General features: G+C 54.5%; 5 protein-coding genes across 5 annotated transcripts; 3 read left to right on the top strand and 2 right to left on the bottom strand.

Moving 5' to 3' along the window:
• Window positions 1-5,823: 5,823 nt before the first annotated feature.
• On the top strand, window positions 5,824-6,501 carry PHYSODRAFT_258974 (hypothetical protein; the record flags this gene model as incomplete). Its single annotated transcript, XM_009536907.1, has 1 exon — window positions 5,824-6,501. One exon carries the CDS (start codon window positions 5,824-5,826, stop codon window positions 6,499-6,501), a length of 678 nt encoding a protein of 225 aa, XP_009535202.1.
• A 3,149-nt stretch (window positions 6,502-9,650) lies between these two features.
• Window positions 9,651-13,855, top strand: PHYSODRAFT_338593 (hypothetical protein; the record flags this gene model as incomplete). Its single annotated transcript, XM_009536445.1, has 5 exons — window positions 9,651-9,748; window positions 10,746-11,544; window positions 11,840-12,089; window positions 13,202-13,392; window positions 13,493-13,855. 5 exons carry the CDS (start codon window positions 9,651-9,653, stop codon window positions 13,853-13,855), a joined length of 1,701 nt encoding a protein of 566 aa, XP_009534740.1.
• Window positions 13,856-17,356: 3,501 nt separating this feature from the next.
• On the top strand, window positions 17,357-18,271 carry PHYSODRAFT_522627 (hypothetical protein; the record flags this gene model as incomplete). Its single annotated transcript, XM_009536444.1, has 2 exons — window positions 17,357-17,736; window positions 17,803-18,271. 2 exons carry the CDS (start codon window positions 17,357-17,359, stop codon window positions 18,269-18,271), a joined length of 849 nt encoding a protein of 282 aa, XP_009534739.1.
• Window positions 18,272-19,184: 913 nt separating this feature from the next.
• On the bottom strand, window positions 19,185-20,530 carry PHYSODRAFT_305249 (hypothetical protein; the record flags this gene model as incomplete). The annotated part of the gene is made up of 3 exons (XM_009536443.1): window positions 19,185-19,343; window positions 19,386-20,015; window positions 20,198-20,530. The coding sequence occupies 3 exons, from the start codon at window positions 20,528-20,530 to the stop codon at window positions 19,185-19,187; spliced, it is 1,122 nt and encodes a 373-aa protein (XP_009534738.1).
• Window positions 20,531-20,681: 151 nt separating this feature from the next.
• PHYSODRAFT_521442 (hypothetical protein) lies at window positions 20,682-21,071 on the bottom strand (the record flags this gene model as incomplete). Its single annotated transcript, XM_009536442.1, has 1 exon — window positions 20,682-21,071. One exon carries the CDS (start codon window positions 21,069-21,071, stop codon window positions 20,682-20,684), a length of 390 nt encoding a protein of 129 aa, XP_009534737.1.
• Window positions 21,072-21,136: the final 65 nt, after the last annotated feature.

Raw genomic sequence — 21,136 nt, 5'->3', positions numbered from 1 at the left:
CCGGGCCTAGTCGTGTGGCCGATGACGCCAGTCGCCAGCGACTCCGAGCCTCCAGCCAAGGCTCCAGCCGCCGAAGAGTGTTATCACATCTTCGACGGCGTGACCGGTAGTCGGGTCAAGACAGGAGCTGTCGAGCTTACAGCTCTGCCCGAGGTTTCAGAGTTGCTGAACCTTGGGGAGCTCGCCATGGAGGACTTCTTGGCCGAGCTAATGGCGGGGGAGATCGCAGAGTTGGTTCTCCTCCGACCGGAGTCCACGTCGGCCGAGTTGAACTCGTCCTCGGTCATGGACCAGGCAGTCCTGGAGGAGTTCCAGAGACAGCGCGCGTCGCGCATGGGCTCTGAGATTCTTAAGAACCCCCGGGACCCGGTGTACCCCTTGGTGAAGGAGTTTGAGGACGTGGTGTCCAAGGATCCACCGTCCAATCTCCCTCCGGACAGGGGAATCAGGCACGAGATCGATATCGTGCCGGGCACGAAGTACTACGTCACGAGGCAATGGCCTCTTCCCCGGGAGCAGTGTGAAGTCATTGATGCCTTCTTTGCCGCCAAGGCGGAGGCAGGCATGGTGCGGGAGTCGAAGTCCCCGCACTCGACGCCTACCTTCTGTGTTCGCAAACCGAACGGAAAGTGGCGTCTGGTTCATGCTTATAACAAGCTGAACAGCGCGACAGTGCCTGCGCAGACACCGATCCCGCGCAAGGACGTGTTGCTCAACAACATGGCCGGCTGCATGCTGTATAGCGCGCTGGACCTGGTGGACGGATACTACCAGATCTTGATGCGCGAGAGTGACATCCCACTCACGGCTGTGAGCACGCCGAGCGGTATGCTCTGGGAGTGGCTGGTCATGCCACAGGGGCTTTCTAACGCCCAGGCAACGTTCAATCGCTTAGTCACACAACTGTTCCGACCTTTGCGTGCGTTCACACAGACGTACTTTGACGACATCTTCGTCCACAGCCGTGCCGAGGCATGCCAGACGGCCATGGAGGTGCATCTCCAGCACCTTCGACGTGTGTTCGAAGTCATGCGGGCGAACAAGCTGTACGCCAACATCGACAAGTGTGTGTTCGCAGCTGAGGAGATCAAGGTCCTGGGCTGCTTCGTCAGCAGCGCCGGGGTCCGGGCGGACCCAGAGAAGGTGAAAACCATCGCGGCTTGGCCGCCACCTCGGTCGCAGAAGGACCTACGACAGTGGTTGGGCCTCGCCAACTACCTGCACAAGTATAGTGCAGGCTACGCCGAGCTGGCACGGCCCTTGTCGGATCTCCTGAAGAAGGATGTCGACTGGCGCTAGGAGCGTCGCCATCAAGATGCTTTTAACGACATCAAAGCGAGCTTACAGCGCGCGCCAGTCCTGGCATTGCCGGACGAGACGAAGCCTTTCAGCGTAGTCTGTGATGCGTCTGACTACGCAATTGGCTATGCGCTATTGCAGGCCGACGATGAAGGCCGCGAACGGGTCATCTCGTTCCAGTCCAGGCAGCTCAAGGCAGCCGAACGGAACTATCCAGTCCACGAAAGGGAGCTACTTGCCATGAAGTACGCTCTTGTCAAGTTCCGAGTGCACCTCCTGGGCTCGACGCCCTTTGTCGTTTATACAGACCACGCGTCCTTGCGGACTGCCGTCAACACGCCGCATCTCTCACAGCGGATGGCGCGTTGGCTGTCATTCTTCGTGGAATACAACTTCCGTGTCGAGTACAAGCCGGGCAAGTTGAACGTGCTTGCCGACGCGCTGTCGCGCCGACCCGACTACGAGCTTGCTCATATTAGTCGGGTCACGACGGATCTGTATGGGGTACCGAGACGATGCCAGTCTCGAACCTCTTGTGCGGTTCTTGGCCGCTGGCTTGGAAGCCAAGGCCGAGTGGCTCACGCCCCGACAACGTGCAAGGCTGCACCGCTATGAGTGGGCTGACGGTTTGCTCCAATATAGGGTCGAGCCCGAGGATCCTCCCCGTATTGTCGTGCCCAACGGCGAGGATCTCAAGTACGTCATCCTGATGGAGGCGCACGACGCTCCATCCAGTGGCCATCTCGGCCGTGAGAAGACGTACGCGTCTGTCTCGCAGATGTTTTGGTGGCGTCACATGTACAAGTGGGTCGCCACCTACGTCCGTACGTGCGAGACGTGCCAGCGCGTGAAGCCTGCCGGTCACGCCTCGGCACCATTGCAGAGCCTGCCGGTCCCAGCGGACTGCTGGAAGTCGATGAGTCTCGACTTTGTCTTCGGACTTCCGGCCGATGACCGTGGCAACACTGGTGTTGTTGCCTTCGTGTGCCGTCTGAGCAAGGTGGTCCACTTTGCTCCAGTTCGTGATACCGTCACTGGCGACGAGGTCGCTCGCCTGTTCATGGACTGTGTCTTCCGACACCACGGTCTGCCCGAGACCATTGTCTCTGATCGAGACCCGCGGTTCACCGCTACGTTCTGGCAGACGCTGTTTCGCCTTCTCGGCACACGACTGTCGATGTCGACGGCGGACCACCCGCAGACGGGTGGCCAGACGGAGCGCGTCAATCGCGTGCTCGAACACACGCTCCGCAGTATCTGCGCGGAGATGCCCCGCTCTTGGGCTGATCGCTTGCCCATGGTTGAGTTCGCACTCAACAATGCGGTACATGCATCGACGGGCTTTACGCCCTTTTACCTGAACGGGTTGCGCCACCCTCAGGTGCCGCTCCCATTACGAGGCAGTACCGGGGCTTCGGTCCTAAGTGGGGGAGAGGCTCGGAAAACCTTTTCCTCCCAAGTCTCGGACGTGAGTCCAGCCACCTTGCGGAAACAACTGTCCTCGTTTGCCGAAGACAGGCTGAACATAATCAGCAGGGTGCGAGACACCATGGCGCAAGCCCAAGATAAACAGAAGGAGTACTCTGACCGAAATGGAAGAGGAAACATGAACGTGTTTAAGGTTGGGGATTTAGTTCTCCTAGATACTAGAAACCTACCGCTAAACACTGTTAGCTCGGTCGAGAGCAACAAGCTGAAGCACCGCTTCATTGGACCCTTCACGGTCCTCAGCCGACATGGCGCGGCGTACACCATAGACTTGCCCAAGTCGATGACGACTCACCCGACGTTTTACGTGGGTCGTCTTAAGAGGTACCATGACCCTCTGGCTCTGGCTGCCCCGCAGGAAGCGGTGGGTGGCCCGGTGGAGAAGAGCGCAGCTCCTCGAAGCGCGGCGTCGAGTCGCGGTAAGGCGCCTGATATCGTAAGACGGCGCGGCGTACATCGGAGTAGCATACGCAGGGGCCCCGTACGAGCCCTGGCCAAACTGGGCCTGATACGAGTGGGGCTGCTGCTGCTCCGGATACGGCGCGTGGCCATGAAGCTCTGCCCGAAGGCCAGCGAGCTGGTTTCGCAGCGAGTCGAAAGACGACAGGTCGGCTCGACGATCCACACGGCCATGGAGACTGCGAGTTTCTTGATAGAGCGAGGCAAAATCCTCACGGCACCAGGCTGACCAGCACGAGCGGCAGCCTCGCCACCAAGGCCGACGCCAAGCGCGATCTCGAGGACGTACACACGGTCCCGGAGAAGACGAATCTCCTCTTGCTGCAGGGCCACCACCTGACTCGGGGCCCAGCATACGGCTGCGTCGCCTCAGGCTCGTAGCCATGGCCGTGCGAGGCCACCGCCGGCCCTCCTTGATCGTAATGGGCAAATCCACTACCACGTGGAACGAGTCGTCCGGGAGCGGCGGCTCCATGGCAAGCGCCAGCTGCTCGTGATGTGGATGGGTTACCCTGAGTCGGATACCTCGTGGGAGCCCGTTGAGCAGCTCCAGGCAGACTGCCCGAAGGCTGTTGCGATATGGGACGAGAAGCAGCTGCAGCTTCGTAAGTAGTCCTTGGCTTCTTGGCCGATACCCGGGGCACGGTAGCAGACGTAGTCGCACCACGCCCACGCTCTTCACGAGCTTTGGCTCTCGCCTCTTGCTTCAGCTCGTCCATTTTCGATTGGAGCTTGCGCTTGCTCATGAGTTGGGCGAACTCGATGCGGAGCTCGCGCACGTCCAGGATTGCGGACAGAGTGGGATCCTCACGGAGTTCTTTGAACTCTTGGTCGGAATACCCTTTGCGCTGGACGTAGCGCCAGAAGAGGTCTTCCACCTCGCTCCAGGTCATGTTGTCATTCGGCTTGACCCAGTGGAAACCCCACACAGGATGGAGTCCACCCTTGTCCTCCGGCTTCTTGCGAAGCGTGGTGAACGCCTTCAGTGTGAGCTTGTGTGGTGCTAGTAGCACACACCGGGCGACTTCAACGTCGCCAAGAAAGAGTGGCTCTTTCTCAACAAGAGCACGCTCATAGGAACCCCTCGAGGTGTACCCGCCGATAAGGCCACGAGGAGCCGAGAGCTTCTCCAACAGCGCTGGCGCACCAGTGCCAGGATCGGGCGGGAAGTAGCCCTGCGGGTACGTGGCATCCCCGCCTGAAGAAGACTCGATGGCAGTCGTGGCAGTCGGCTGCCTGGCATACACACCCGAGCTAGCAGGGTGGTATTGCTGCTGCTGCTCGTCGAGGTTGTTGGAGAGCTCCTTGGGCTCGTGGACGGCACCCTCCTCGTCCTCAGACTCCGAGTCGATGAACAGCTTGGAGCTGGAGCCGCGAGGCGACCTGGAAGCTGAACGCTTCTTCGCCTTGGCCTCGGCGGCCTTCGCAGCGGCAGCCGCTTTCGACGCTTGGGCACGCTCACGACCTTGTGCCAGCGTCAGATGCTTGGATGCCAGCACCTCCTTGGGCTTGGAGCCCGCGTCGCTCGGCGACTTCTCGGCCACGACCCCAGCGTCGGCCATGGCGACTTCGTCGTGCGACTGCTTGCTGTCGCCTGAGCCAGACTCGGCGTCCTCCGCCTCCTTCTCTGACGAGGCCTTTGCGTCGGCCGAGGCGTTGGTTATGTCGCCTGCCGCCAGCTCCGTGCCTTCGGCAGCGTGCGTGATACCCTTCGAGACGTTCTCGTCGTCGGGTGAACTCTCACCGGAGTACTGGACCATCGTGCAGTCAAAGACGGCGGCTTCCCAGTCGCGAGCCGGGCTTTTATGGCCCCGAGGACTCTCCTCCTTGCCTTGCGCGGCGTCAGGAGACTTGCTCCGAGCCCCGGCCTGACGGCCACTCTCCGGCGTGCTGCTACGAGAGCGCACCACCTCCTCGGCCGCCTTCGTGGCCTCCATCAGCGCGGACGACTCGTCCTTGGCCTTGGCCGCCCTGGTCTTCGGCCCTACGGCCCGCGTTTCGGAGGTGCTTTCGCACTGCGCGCACTGCGCTTTGGAGGCATGCTTCCGGTCGACGTGAAGACCCTGCGGCTTGCTCGGCGATGCGCCAGTTGCTCTGTGAGGCCCGGGAGCCAAGGCGCCAGAGCTCGCGTCGTTGTCGATGGATTTCGACTTTGCGAGTGAAATGTGAGTCGCCGACGTAACCTCGCTCTGATTGGTCAATAAGATCGAATCTAAGTGGGGGAGGATGTAACGGGGTTACATGGAATAGTGACCCTGTCACTATTCCGGGATGGCTACATCGGTCACTCCCCTGGATAGTGACCCAAGTGGCCTCAGAGCCAACATATACACTTTGTATTACACAAACTATAGGGAACTTAGGATTTGTATGCAGGCCAAATCTGTACCAACCTATAAATACATTCAGTCTTAGATCTACCACTTTTCAAGTCAAGTCGTCCCGTTCAGACCAGGGACACGTGAACGGCTGTTCACTTGGAGTTTGTATACTCCTGCTTCCTCTGATAAGAAGTGCTGTGTGCCCCGTCACATGTTGCAGTTTTTTGCTCAACAACAAGAACAATTTCACGCACGAATGAATGGGCAAATAGCTGCTCAAGCTGCGCGTCTTGAAGCAATCACTAGCAAACCACCTGCTGCCCGGGAGGCGGAGCCGCCCAAGTATCACGGCACGCTCAATGAGGACCTAGAGCTGTGGTTTTTCATGATCGAACAATACTACGCCGACTATCACCCGATCATGGTGGAGAACAGCCCCGCGTTCGTCACCATGGTGTCGTGCTACCTGGCACCCACGCCTTTGAATTGGTATCGGCAGTTTGTGGCCGAGTGTGATCGAGCCCAAATTGTCCGAACCTGGGAGACGTTCAAGGGTGCTATGCGCAAACGTTTTCTGCCACCGGACAATGAGTATATGCTGCGCGAGAAACTCCGCAAACTCACGCAAATCGGCTCCCTGCACGACTACCTGAGCGCCTTTCAAGATATCCTGATCCAATGCCAAGTGGCCATCACCCCCATGGAATTGCGGTTCTACTTTCAACAGGGGCTTCGATCGGAGACGTCCCACCATCTCCGAGAACATCACCCCGCTACACTGGAAGAGACCATCGAGCTCGCGTTGCGCTTTGATCATGGGGTCACTGGAGGAAGCACGCCAGCAACCACGGCCAAGTGGATGGAAACCGCGACGTGTCATCGTTGCAAGCAAGTTGGGCATATCGCTTCCAACTGCCCTTCGGTCAAGGGGTAAGCGTGTTTTTAAAGTGGGGTCGTGTAACGGAGTACAACTCCGTTGATGACACCTAGAAGGATTACTCTGTGTTTACTTTAGTTTAGGTTAAGATGACGCTAGGTTTACTCTTAGAATGACTGGCTGCAAAAGAGCAGCAACAAAGAAGGAAAACCCGAACTAAGCCAAGCTAAATACACTTTTCATTCCGCTTTCAAGAGAGTAAAGACTACGACGTTACATCTTCCCCACCGTTTCCACGCATCCTACATCATGGACTGTCGAAGGAGATGACCAAATTCCAAGCGAAGAATCACAATAAGGTATCGACCACATATTTGATGATGTTGCCCCACATACTGCCCCCGCATCTAGTTCGGCGCCAAATCAGTTTGCTTTCGGCCGGGAACGGCTGATCTATGCGGGGCGCCGGTCATCTCCCGCAAGTGTTGCATACGACAACCGTGGTTACCCCTACGAATCAGGCTCAGCCGCGAGCTCCTCAAGCACCTACTCGAGCCCCAGATCTAGCTGGCCAAGCTCCGATCCAACCTCCGCCTCGAGTTTCGACTTGACATCCGGATACTAAGCATGCATTGCAGTATTGGCCAACCCAAAGGCGATGGTAGGTGACGCTGTAGCCTCTAGCAAAAAGCGGAATGCTCTGTTTTCATGTATACCAAAGTAAATGCATAACCACAACTCACATGTCAGTAAGCGAACATGGCGTCCGCTTTAACGGATTAATCACTAAGTTTCAGTTACGCAAGAACACTCCCCATCTTCTCAATCGTTATGGGACCGCGCGGAGATTATCCTCAACCGCCTCAACGAAAGCGGGTCCGGGACTACAGTAGCATCGCGACACAAAAACTATAAGTCAAGAAAAGGAGAGCGTTGAGCACTTTCGCCAACAAACGAGAGCAGCTCTAAGAACAAAATGGCGCAGGGAATGGAGCAACGTCGGCTATCTATTTATCGGTTTGGATACGGGTCAGACCTGGCATTTTGGTCGGGCATTTCAGGAGGGATAACGTACCTTGGGTAGGATACTATCGCGTTGGCTCTCGTCTGCGGACTTCGACACGGGGGCGCCGCTGTGCGGCCTGCCTCACCCCCTTAGTCGAAGTCCTCGACTCGGCCAGGCGCTGTGTCTAGAAAAAAATATATCGGGTTGCAGCGCTCGCGTTCGCTCGCTCGCGCAGACACCCCCGCCTGATCGGCGGGTGTTGGCAATGCGTGAATTCACTTGGTGAGTCTCGCGCTCGCGCTTCTCGGCCTCGCCCGTGATGTCGCCCACCCTTGCCAACTAGCAGCTGGAAGTGGCCAGGAAACGTCTTTATAGTTGTATTGAAAAGGGGAAATTGCAATTACTTGGAATTTGCAATTTGGTCAGGAGTTTGCTAATCAGTCAGGACTTCTGAAAGTAAGAATTAAAACGGTCGTAAAAACTAGATTTAGAACGTTTAAGATCGCAGATGAGCAATATGCTGGACTGCATCCAGTACAAGTGTGCTCTCGGCTAGCAAGCATTACAGCATAAAGCAACTTAGGAGCTAACTCTCCGTTACATAGCAACTACCAAAATGGTCAGGCAGGAGGTCGATCGGTGCTTGCTCGTGGGTTCTCAGCGAGAACCAGTAAATTGTAGCGACTCGTAGGCCACAAGGACCGCCAGTCGTTTGTCTTCGTTTAGCTTAGCACGAGGACTACCTCCTTGAGTCGGGAGGTGGCTGGAGAGTCCCGAGCTAACAGCTCACGACACGAAACAGCAGACGTACGAGCACATTGGAAGAATTGGATCTACAATGTAGTAGTGTCTTCCAGATCTGGCGTGCCAATTCTTACTTTCAGAAGTCCTGACTGATTAGCAAACTCCTGACCAAAATGCAATTTCCCCTATTGAAAAACCTGACCGGAAATTCAGGCCCAACCTGTATCCGACCCGGTAAATAATCTACCGCAACGTCTGAGTGTGGAGGCGAGAGAGTCCGCTGCACTGATAGAGGAGGCTAGAGCGAGACACGCTCAGCTTCAGCAGGAGGTAGAGAGATTGCAGAAGCAGCTCAAAGAGCAGAGTGAAGCATTTGAACTGGAACGCGCACAATGGACACAGCAAAAAACTGATGCAGGTGGTCGGGATATGCGGGGACTGGAATCGTCGCTTTTGAGGGCGGTGCCTCATTTACGTAGTCTACTGGAAGAAGTGGATCGAGAGCTAGGGAGTACTGATGCGTCTCCGCAGCACACGGGTACGACTGACCAGGATCAAGCCGCTATAGCTGCCTCAACAGTTGATCTGACCCAAGATGAAAACGATTCGCCGCCACCGAGTGAGCACCAGAGTGCATTCAACGAGGAGTGCGCTGGAGCAGGCAAGCGACGCTGCTCGAACCCAACACGACGTTAGCCTCCGCATCTTGGCTCAGCGGGAGCGGGTGCTAACGTGCCCGATATCTCTGGAATTGTTCGTGGATCCAGTGGTGACGAAATGTTGCGGCAAGACGTTCTCGTCGGCGGGTCTACGTCAAGGGCCGAGAAGAAACTCACTGTGTCCGTGCCAAGACTGAAGTTTAGTCCAAACCGCGATGTGGCAGCACTGGTGGAGCTCCATCACGCGGAGCGGTCAGCTCTCGGACTACCGGAACTCCGTGCACCAAGTTCCGATGAGGTGGTCGAACTAGCGCTGCCTATATCCGACGCCACTTGCTCTCACCATAGTCGAAGCTCCACCAGCAGCCGTCAAAGTCGACCACGGGAACAACGCGTTGAACGGGTAAACTCACGCTCGTCGCCTTTTCGTCCTCGATCGGCAGTGTTTCAATCCCAACCGCGGGAGCAGACGCCCGCTGCATCGAGAAACATTCAGGGAGCTGCAGTAATTGCTAGGACTGTGCCAAGAGACCGTCAAGAACTCGTGGGATCGGAGAGAAGCGCGATATCTTCGCGCAGGACGGAGTTTATTCGGTCGCCAGCCGCCGTGGAAGGTGAGCAAAACCCAAGGACAGAACAGCACCAAGAAATCGGAGCCAGAGCTGATGATTCTGGGGTTATCCAGCTCGCCCAACGAAGTGGTTCAACTGCTAGTTTGCCGTCAAACCAGCCTGTTGCCAGCCAAGAAAGGTCTACGAGGCACCGCACATCTATTACGATTCGTGGCCACGACAACCATGGCTATTACGAAGCTCGACGTCAATCTCCTCGAGCCCCTCCTCGAGTTCCAGATTGAGTTCGCCACGCACGGTCTACCGAGTTCCGACGCAGACCTGTACTGAAAGCTAGTCGCACAAAACTATCGTCTCTTCATGCCTCCAGATACCATTGAGGTGCAACCTACCCATAGTGTCGAAGCGTAATAGGACAGCTTGTAGCATTCAAGTGGAATACTCCGTTTTCATGCTCAACAAGGTTGCTGCGCTTTGGCTGGGAGACCAATTTTCTACTTAAGCTTAGTTTTTTTTTTCGTGGAAGTGAAAGTTCTGCATGGTTGTTCACAGACAGATAGTTTACACTAAAGATGTTCAGATGCAGCCCTCCGCAATCTAAAACTCTTTGAAAGTCGACGCGTTTACTTCTAATTCGCGTTTGTATCGAACCTGTTGTATATTCTTTAGAGGTCGGTGCAGTAGTTGGTGAACTGCCTGTGGAACTACGCATACTGCAGCTTTCGAGAACCCTAGCAGTCGGAGGCAGGCAGATGCTGCGGCTGCGAAAAAGGCGCAGGAGACGCCTGTGGATGGCGGTTTTGTAGCACAATATCTAACCTAGGACAAAATTTGAGTCAAGAAGCACGGTTAGTTGATGATAACTACGGCCATCTACTGCGCCTGCTTCGCAGCCGCAGCATCTGGCCGGTAATGTGCAACTGGAGAACTACGAAATGATATTCTAGTCAAATTGAAACGAACAAATGTCTGCCTACTTTCTTAAAACTTGTGAAGAGCGAAAAACTTCCAAAGAAGTGTTTTGTTTTTGAGAAGCTTTTGTACCATCGCTAATTGCGATTTCGATGTCTCCTGAACGTTACCTGTGACTGGGAATACATTCGTGACGAATTAAAGTTTGTGAACCAGCAAGCTGGTCTCCCAGGATAAGTATTCAACTGCAACTCATTTCAGTCAGCCCCAGCGTACTTGGCGCATTACTGTAGCATTTCCTTCACTGTTCAGTATTTTGTAGTCCGAGTTACGGTACTGCATCACATTTAGTCAATCATCGGCTCACTCCCGTTTCCTTGTGCGGGCCAAGAAGCTGTAGCGCTTGAGACCGTTCCTGCAGCAGCTGCAGGAGCAGATCGACAAGCTCCAGGAAGAAAATGGCGACTTGGAGGACGCACTGGAGCAGCAGCGCGAAGACTTTGCGAGCAAGAGGAAGCGCTTCTGGGAGGAGATGGAGGAGCTGCAAGACGAATACCGGCGCCACTGCCAACAGGCCGAGCGAGTGCAGGGGCGTCTGCGTGACGAGAGAAAAGCAGAGCGACAGCGCGCTGACGAGCTGCAGCGTCTTGTCAACAGTAGCGCCGAGCAACTGCAGGCGGCGGCGGAGCTGCAAGCTCAAATCGAGAGCCTCCAGCAACAGATTCGCAACCAGCAAACTGCAGCCGAGACAGAGCGATTGGAGCTAGAGCGGCGTGCCAGCGCGGATAAGTTGCGTCTTGAAACCAAGGTGCAGGAGCTCAAGAAGCAGTTGCAGGAGCAAAGTACACAGTTCCAGCAAGAGCGAGCCCATTTGCTGCAGCAAGGTGCGAGACGTGACAATAGCCGCGACGATATCCACTCGTCGCTGGTAAACGCTATGCCTCACATGCAAAGGTTGATGGAGGCGCTTGAACGCGGCAATGGACGTGCTGAGAGTCCCGCAGAACCTATTGACCTGACTGAAGATCAAGAGTTGGCCAACCGTCTGAATGAGCAGCGAAGCGCGTTCGACCGAGAGCGAGCCCAGTTGGTGGAGCAAGCAAGCGACGCAGCCAAAACGCAACAGGACATTAGCAGACGGAGTCATGCGGAACGGGAGGCAGTGCTGACATGCCCCATCTCGCTGGATCTGTTTGAGGACCCCGTTGTGACCGAATAATACATTTTCGTCCGATGGGTGGAACCAAGCAGTGAGGCGGAGCTTTTGTTGCCCCTTTTGCCGTTCGACCAGCGCGTGAGTGCATGCTAGGCGAAGCTTGTCGAGCTTGTCGTGAAGTGACACGACTCAAGTATATCTCCGCCGTTGAACAGGTCATCCAACGGCCAGACAATGCTGGAGTGGTTGATAGAAATAGTTTTGACTCCGAGAAGTTCTAGGAAAGTAGCCAACCACGAGCCTAAGCAAAAGACCACACTTTCATTCTTTCATCGCTGCGCTCAAGTGGCTTACGACAAGCTGCATCGGGCGGAGCGCTCAGCTCTCGGACTCCCCCCTGCTCTTCCTGAGCCAGCTCCATCAATTGCCACGCCTGGTCCTAACGAAACGGCGGGTTCCTCTACTTCGGCATCTGAAAGCCGCTCTCACAGGCGAAGAAGCTCAGAAGCCTCTAGCGCTCGTCAAAGTCGCCACCGGACAGAGCGCACGGAAAGAGTTCATGCACGCTCAGAAGTTCCACGGCGTCGATCTTCAAGGTCAAGACGTTCGAATCGAGCTACGACCGCTACGGAGTTAAATGCTGATCCCGCTGGTGCAGTCACGACCGAGTCACTCCAAGAAGCTCGGGCTTCTCGTCGCCAATCCCTAATTTCTAGCGCCGCACCAGCTGCCGATTCGTCAAGCTCTGCGCAAACTTCTTCCAGAGAAGATATCACACACCCACGTGACCCCGCAAGAGATACTTCAGGCTTCCTTAGTCTCGCCCGCCGTCGTAGTCACGCACGATCTAGGAGACTGCCTAGTGGAGTCAATCCCCTCGAAATCGGTGGTTGGGCTAGAAGATCACTTCCAGCAGCGTCGACAGAAGAATCCAACCTTGTTACTCCGAGTGCCGCTTCATCCACTGAAGCAGCTTCTGCTACACCGCTTGCTAGATCTGCAAGGGCGGGTTGGCGCACGCCACGATCCCGGTCACGAATTCTGTATGAAACTTTTATGGCATCGAGCAGGGAGGGACAGACGCACCAGCAGGGAAGTACTCGCCGGCAATCTTTCTTCTTTGGCCGCCAGCGTTCTGACTCTGCATCCGACACATAGTGCGCGACGTGCAGATGTTAAGTTTCCTGCATCTCGATTCCAGGCTGTGCTCGTTCCCGCAACTCGTTCCTAGCACAGCAGACCTAATCGATACCCACCCAACTGGAGGCTGTCTCTTGTTGTTAAGACACGAAGAGATCCGATGAATTTCAATCAATGATGCCTGCGAACTGGTGACATTTCAACTGTTACCCATGATCGGCTTTCATCCAGCGCGTCGATGGTGCAGTATCAAATACTTGTACTACGTATCCATGATAGTAGGATACAATTCCGTTCGTGATCAAAACGGTGAGGACTTGCTTCTTACTTTACCCAGACTATTTTTCGGCTTGTAACTCGTCATTCCAAAGTCCAGCCAATCATCACCCGTAGACTGTGTCATGAGTGGCTTGGGCCATGAAGAGGTGGCGGAGGTTAGCAGACGCACCCAGCACCTGCAGGAGCAGAGTGAAAGGCTCGAACGAGAACTGCAGCAGCTGCGCCAAACACACGCGAGCAGGGAGGAGGAGTTGCGGCGGGAGATCAGGCGAATGGAGGGGGGCTCTAGAGTTTAAGGACAGCGATGTCAAGCAACTGCAAGAGCGTATCTGCGAGGAGGAAGTCGAGCGCGAAGCGGAGCGACAGCGTGCAGACAGACTTCAACGTATTGTTACCAGCAGCACTGAGCAAGTGGAGGCACTAAAGGCGCACATTCAGAGCCTGCAACAAGTGACTCGCACCCAGCGATTGGATGCCGCGGTGAGACTACTCGAGCACGACATGCAGTCGAACTCAGATAAGCTCGTTCTTAAAAAAAAAGATCGAGGAGCTCGAAAAACAGTAACGTACACAATTCGAGCAAGAGCGAGCTCAATCGCTGCAGCAAGGCGCGAGACGTGACAATGACCACGACGATATCCACTCGTCGCTGGTAAACGCTATGCCTCACATGCAAAGGTTGATGGAGGCGCTTGAACGCGGCAATGGACGTGCTGAGAGTCCCGCAGAACCTATTGACCTGACTGAAGATCAAGAGTTGGCCAACCGTCTGAATGAGCAGCGAAGCGCGTTCGACCGAGAGCGAGCCCAGTTGGTGGAGCAAGCAAGCGACGCAGCCAAAACGCAACAGGACATTAGCAGACGGAGTCATGCGGAACGGGAGGCAGTGCTGACATGCCCCATCTCGCTGGATCTGTTTGAGGACCCCGTTGTGACCGAATAATACATTTTCGTCCGATGGGTGGAACCAAGCAGTGAGGCGGAGCTTTTGTTGCCCCTTTTGCCGTTCGACCAGCGCGTGAGTGCATGCTAGGCGAAGCTTGTCGAGCTTGTCGTGAAGTGACACGACTCAAGTATATCTCCGCCGTTGAACAGGTCATCCAACGGCCAGACAATGCTGGAGTGGTTGATAGAAATAGTTTTGACTCCGAGAAGTTCTAGGAAAGTAGCCAACCACGAGCCTAAGCAAAAGACCACACTTTCATTCTTTCATCGCTGCGCTCAAGTGGCTTACGACATATAGAAGCTTCTATTTCGCGTACCTGTGCGTGGCAGCAAGATGAGCATGGGAGGAGGAAAGGAAGACAAGAACACGAGGAGATTTAAGTTTGACGGAGCTGTCAAGGGGTACTACAAGGTCAAAGTGTTTGATCGTGGTGACTGGATGGACTGGCTGGAGCTGTGCCATCAGCTGGACCAACTGCGTACATCCTGGCAGTTGACAATCTCAGATGAAGATACAAACAAGCTGGTGTGTATCGTTCGACAAGTGATATTCAACCACGACCTACGCCTCATCAATGCAGCTTTCACTGCAGCCAACCAGCAGCACCAGCAAGCAGGGATGCTGAATCAAGCGCTAACGGCTGGACTGGGGGCGTTGACCAAGCGACACTGCCCCTTTGATGTGACGACACGCCTTCGCCAAAAGCTGAGTGATCTAAGGAAGACACGGGACATGCCAGTGGACGAATATGCTAACCAGTTTGAGTATATCTTGGATTTGGGAGCCTTTGTGGAGTTAAACGTGAGTGTGAATGATCAAATTGCGCTGTTTCACCGAGGGATGCCGACGTCCTGGCGCGAGCGAGTTGAATTCGTTGCCATTCGCAACCCGGCGGATGCATTACTCGAGCTCCGGACGAGCTACAAGGTCTGTGAACGGCTTGAGGAGTCAAGATCCCCGTTTGGACAGTCTGGAAGAGGAGGAAAACGCGGGCGCTTTGACAAGAGGGGCTACTCAAGAAGGAAAAGAAACAAGGAAGTCAGTCTCAGAGTCGGCACGAAATCCAAGCTAAGTCAAAAGATGGTCGAAGTCAGCAAAGCCAAGGCAAGCGTAAACGAGAGTCGGACCACGACAAGAGCTGCAGTTATTGTGAAGATCAAGGTATGCCATTCAATCAGAATCACAAGAATGCAGACTGTTTTAGGAACCCCAATTCGCTGAGCTACCGACCAAATGCTAATAAGCGCTTCAAGAAAGACACGGGCGCTGATCTCAAACCCAAGAGAGAGATGGCGGCGGCACAGTTTTATCCCAGCCATGACGACGATAGTGAAGATGATTTAGACGACGTCTACGCGGGTATCCCATGTGGGGACGTGAACGATGCCGCAGTGGCAGGGACGACGACAGCAAGTTCGCGGAAGGCTCAGGTTCGAGTGCAACTACGCCACCCTCTCTCCAAGAGGACTGTTGTAGCCCTGTTGGACTCGGGATGTGATACTTCAATGGTGGCAAAGGAGATCGTGTCCTGATATACACCTCAACAACCACAAGGAAAGTATCAAAATGCGGCAGGCAAATTGGAAGATACTTATGGTTGCATTGATCTTCCGTTTAAGGTGGAGGACTTTGGAGCATCTCGACAGGTGAACCATGAATTTCAAGTTGCAGATCAACTTCTCTATCCTATCATGTTGGGAACCGATTTTATGGAGGAGCAGGGCATCATGCTGGACTGGAAGAACCAGCCAAGATTCACTGGGACGGAGCTACGATACCGCTGGGAACTCCTGCGCCCCAATCGACCGTGTTGTTCGCTGAAGTGGATGGAGATGGTCGAGTTGATAGTATCCTGAACGCAGAGGGAAAGGAAGTTGATATTGATGCGCTGATACCGAAGGATACACTCGCGTTGGAACAACAACAGCGGCTACGAGCAGCACTCAATCGCGTTAAGGTGGCGTTTGTAGGACCGGTGGGGAAGCTGAATTTACCACCGTATGTTCTCCCTGTGAAACCTGATGCAATCCCGTCTGCACAAGCCCCGTATAGCATCCCTCGCAAGTTACACGCGCCTACATTGAAGGAACTCGAGCGGTTGGTGCGACTTGGTATCCTGGAACCAGATAAGGATTCCCCATGGGCTTCTCCTGCTTTTGTCATCCCCAAAAAGGACGGCTCAGTACGCTTTCTTTCGGATTTTCGACGTCTTAATAAGTGGTTGGAGCGACGATACTTCCCCTTGCCGAAGATCCAGGACATGCTCCGCGAGCTGCCGAGGCCCGTGTTTGTGACGACTCTAGATTTAGTCATGGGATACTATAGTCGCGAGATTGCAATGCAGAGCCGACCGTTTACTACCGTGGGGCAAATATCGCTACTGCAAACTACCGATGGGCATTAGCACCGCACCAGATGAATTTCATGCAGTCATGACGGAGCTCTTGGGTGATCTGACGTACGTCCGCATTTACTTGGACGACGTACTAATCCTCTCGCAGACATTCGATGAACACCACCACATTGAAGTTGTGATGAACCGATTGATTGAAGCTGGAGTGGTGGTACATGCCGTTAAAAGCAAATTCTGCGCCACGAATGTTGATTATCTCGGCTACAATATCTCTACGACAGGTAAAAGCCCCATCGGCACCAAGGTGGAAGCCATCAAACGCCTTGATCGCCGAGAAACTTTCGCGATCTGCGTCGATTCTTTGGGATGGTGAATTATTACAAGGACATGTGGCCCAGTCGAGTTTCTACGCTCGCTCCTTTGACGGCGCTGACATCTCCACGGGTGCTATTCCGATGGACGCAGCGTGAGCAACGAGCATTTGAAGCCGTGAAAGCTATGATCAGTGACACCACGGAGCTGGCGTACCCTGACTTTGATAAACCCTTTGATATCTACACGGACGCCTCCGATTACCAGCTTGGTGGCGTGTTGATGCAAGACCAGAAACCATTGGCATTTTGGTCTCAGAAGTGTGATGCTACCCAGCGCCAGTACGCCACCAACAAGAAGGAACTGTTAAGCAGTCTGCTTATGCTGCGTGAATTCCGGTCGATCGTGTGGGGGCAGAAGATCAAAGTATTCACCGATCACCGCAACTGTACGTTTCAGAATATTTCTCGAATTGGACCATGCTGAGATGGAGACTGGAGATAGAGGAGTATGGGCCGGAGCTAGTTTACGTCAAGGGCAAGGATAATGTGGTTGCAGATGCACTGTCAAGACTGCCGATCACGTCGCCTGCTGAGCAGGTCGTGGCCGCTGCTAGCGGAAAGACTGAGCTGTTTTCGCTGGCCCCCTGCGCAATCCGCGAGGCACAAGCTGAAGCGAGCTTGAAGACGAACGAGGAACTCGTCCTGCGTGAGATTGGCGGTGAAGAGCTGATTGTGACTGCCAAGGACGGGAAGATTGCAGTGCCACAGCAATTACAGCAGCCGATCATGCGAACGTACCACGAATGGCTAATCCACCCTGGGATTACGGTCATGACGCAGTCAATTAAGGCGACGTTCTTCTGGCGAGGAATGGATAGTGATGTTAAACGCTATGTGCAGAGATGTCATGTGTGTGCGACTAGCAAAACGCTCCCGCAAGCGTACGGCCAGATTCCGGAGAAGACGGTGGAAGTTCGACCCTGGAATGAGATCGCAGTCGACTCAATTGGGCCTCTGCAAGGTCGATGGCGTGCAGTCTCGATAATGGACACGAGCACACGCCTGCTCGAACTCGCGGCACAGCACGACCCCTCCAGTGCTGAAGCAGCACGGATTGTGGATCAAGTCTGGTTCAACCGATACCCTCGGCCGAAGCGGTGCATCTACGATGGTGGCTCTGAGTTCAAACTCGATTTGCAAGAGCTATTGGAGTCCTATGGAATCCAGAAGGCGCCCACTACGACTCGGAACCCTCAAGCCAACTCTACAGTCGAAAGAATGCATCGCTGTATTAACGAGAAGCTGCGCACTGAGAAGATCTCAAGCAAGGAAGACTGGGAGAACTGCTTGTCGTCTGTAGCGTACGCGCTGCGGGCTTCTCATCATACCATGATGGGGTGCAGTCCAGCACAAGCCGCCTTCGGGCGCGACATGCTGTTTGATGTCCCGCACGCGGTTGACTGGGAGGCTCAAAAGGAGCGAAAGGAGGCTCAGGTAGCCAAGGCTACCGCCCGTGAGAACGCTGGGCGCAATACTCACGAGTATGCCCCAGGTGACATGGTGATGGTCGCCAACAATGACCCACGGCGAGCAAAGCTTGCCCCTACTTATACCGGGCCTTACGAGGTTGATGCTGTACGCAGCAACGGTACAGTCGTAGTGAAGAAGCAGCGATACCTGGAGACACTGCACATGCGTCGGCTTCGTCCTGTCACGCCGGAGATGGGGGCCTCTGTCGTGAAGTGACACGACTCAAGTATATCTCCACCGTTGAACAGGTCATCCAACGGCCAGACAATGCTGGAGTGGTGATAGTAATAGTTTTGACTCCGAGAAGTTCTAGGAAAGTAGCCAACCACGAGCCTAAGCAAAAGACCACACTTTCATTCTTTCATCGCTGCGCTCAAGTGGCTTACGACAAGCTGCATCGGGCGGAGCGCTCAGCTCTCGGACTCCCCCCTGCTCTTCCTGAGCCAGCTCCATCAATTGCCACGCCTGGTCCTAACGAAACGGCGGGTTCCTCTACTTCGGCATCTGAAAGCCGCTCTCACAGGCGAAGAAGCTCAGAAGCCTCTAGCGCTCGTCAAAGTCGCCACCGGACAGAGCGCACGGAAAGAGTTCATGCACGCTCAGAAGTTCCACATCGTCGATCAAGACACTTCACCGAAATTGAGACAACCACAGCGTCAATTGCTGCGGCTTCATCTGAGTCCCCCCAGGAAGTTCATCCCCCTCACCGCTACGCTTCGACTCCGAGCGCTGCGCCTGGTGCGAGTACAATGGACCTATTAATGCTGTTGCCTTCCAGAGACGAACGGCTAAGCTCAAGCACTGTGGCAAGGGACAGCCAACTCAATTTTTCTTACTCCTACAACTCTCCCCCAATTGTTGCGAGCAACGAACGAACAGTCAAGCAAAAGTGCCGCGGCAAGAGACCATCGGAGAAATCCACTCAATTATTTTTCCCGATCAGGGACGAGTAACTACATACTATGCCTCATGTTGTTAGCCCAGTGCTTCTGGTGCAGATCTTTACGGGAGCACGTAGTAAGCGGATCCCTCAGTAGGTGGCTCGATTAATACATGTTTTCGTTATGCAAACTCTCTCTAAGTCTAAGCAGAAACGCCTTGACCTGTGCATGGTGTGATGGATACACGTCTAGTGCGCGAATGTTGAAGAGCGGCGAGGCTCTATTTGACGGCGTCGTCGCAATGCAGTCAAGTAGGACTCGGTTAATAATGTCTTCGATGAGGTCTTGGCTGACTTTCGACCTGCAACACTTGAACTCGATTCCTCTCGCGCCCGCTTCCTCCTGCCCTGATGGTACCTGTTAAGCTCCATACTTGGACTTGAACGTACCCGACCAATATTTGCCCGGACTGACCGTGTAGCTTCCTTCTGAAAATTATTCCGTAAATCAATCGGATTGCCGTCCATGGTGAATGGTACAATCACCTCCTCATCGCCTTCAACCTGATTAATCCGTCGCTCTACATAGCTGGCTTGGCCAGCGATAAACCTGAGCTCTTGGAGGTCACCGGCGAGAGCTCGTGAGGTAATTGCAAAGCCATGGGTCTTCGGAGGTGATGGCGGGTCGGTGAGTTTGCCTTCTAGTGTATCCAAACGGTCAATGATAGCGTCCTTCGTTTCATTATGCGTGGTTAGAAGACCATCAACCCTCCCGCCGATATCGTTGATGAGAGCCAGTCTCTCGCGGCGGTGGCTGCGAAGGTCTTCAGCGCGTTCTTGGCGCTCACTATCCAGCAGCGCCTGCGCTCGGGTGAGTTGGTCCTGCGCGTGGTCCTGCGCGTGGGTGAGTTGGTCCTGCGCGTGGGTGAGTTGGGCTTCTAGCTGTTGGACCTGCTGACGTAGCAGCGCATTTTCAGCGAGAAGCGCCTCCATCGTTGCTGTGCTCCGACTGTCGAGTTCAGGAATGGAAGCGAAAAAAGTTAGTTCACATTTTAGCCAATCATTAGCGTTTGCAGTTAGCTATACTTTCCATAAGATGTTTTGATAAGATAGAGTTTACAACAATACTCTCCGCAGAGTACCGCAATACGTTCTGGGAAGCTCTCTCCGGAGATCTTTTGGTAGACTCTTTACTTGGAGATCTCTCCGGAGATTTTTGAGGTAAAGGGGTCGTAGAGTCATTGGTGGAGAGACGACTTTACGCTCCAAGCTTTTTTATACGAGCAATAATCTTCAATTGTTCCAAACATCAGCTTGTCTGGATGCAAAGTCAGAAGTCCTTGGTACTTCTTTTTTTGCTTCGGCGATAGAGGACGAGCACGAGTAGCAATATCATTAAATTCATATAGAGCTGGCGCTCTGGCGAAATGCCCCCAGGGGTCATTCGCCTGCGGTTGCGACCCCTCGGACCGGACGAGTAGAGACGTCTCTCTTTTTTTAGTGATCTTCTTAACTGGGCTCTGCATGCATTCTTCGTAATTATTATCATACGCCTCTTCCGTTTCGTTGAAATCATCTACGTATTGAGTTTCCATGTTGGTCTAAACTCTGCTATATTACATTACTTAAGCTTTGACAATACGTGTAAATGCTTGTCTTCGGCTGACACGCTGGCTCTTGTTATCGATCTTAATTGGACATGCTGCAGTCATGTCAAATTCTTGGTCGATGCCATCGAAAAGTTCTTTATAGGTCTTTCGAGGATCCGTGATCAGTTTGCTTGGAATACCCTTCCGCCATCGATAAGAAGTCGAAGTGCAGCTGCTCGTTGGGCTTGGTCGCCCGCAACGTCTCGCCCAGCGGCCGGGGGATCTTCCCAGCCGCAGTGGCCATGCAGTGCATGCACTCGCTGACGAACACCGCCACGTCCTTGCGCAGCGAGCGCCACGAGAACAGGTCCTCTAGTGCCTTCGCGGTGGCCTTGGCTCCACGATGGCCGGCAGCACCAGCATGCGCAACCACACATAGTCGTAGCTTCAGCTCCACAGCATCATCGGGGATCCACATGCCCTCATCCGCTAGCAAGAAAAGCCACCAGTCATCCGACCAGCACAGCGGCGGCTGGCTTGGCTCCATCGAGTCCTTGGCCCTTCTCGCGAGCTGGGTCGCCCTGATCTCGTCCTCACTGGGCCACACGAAGT

Source organism: Phytophthora sojae (genome assembly GCF_000149755.1).
Source record: "Phytophthora sojae unplaced genomic scaffold PHYSOscaffold_9, whole genome shotgun sequence".
Lineage (NCBI taxonomy): Eukaryota > Oomycota > Peronosporomycetes > Peronosporales > Peronosporaceae > Phytophthora > Phytophthora sojae.
This window is presented reverse-complemented; position numbering and strand designations above follow the sequence as displayed.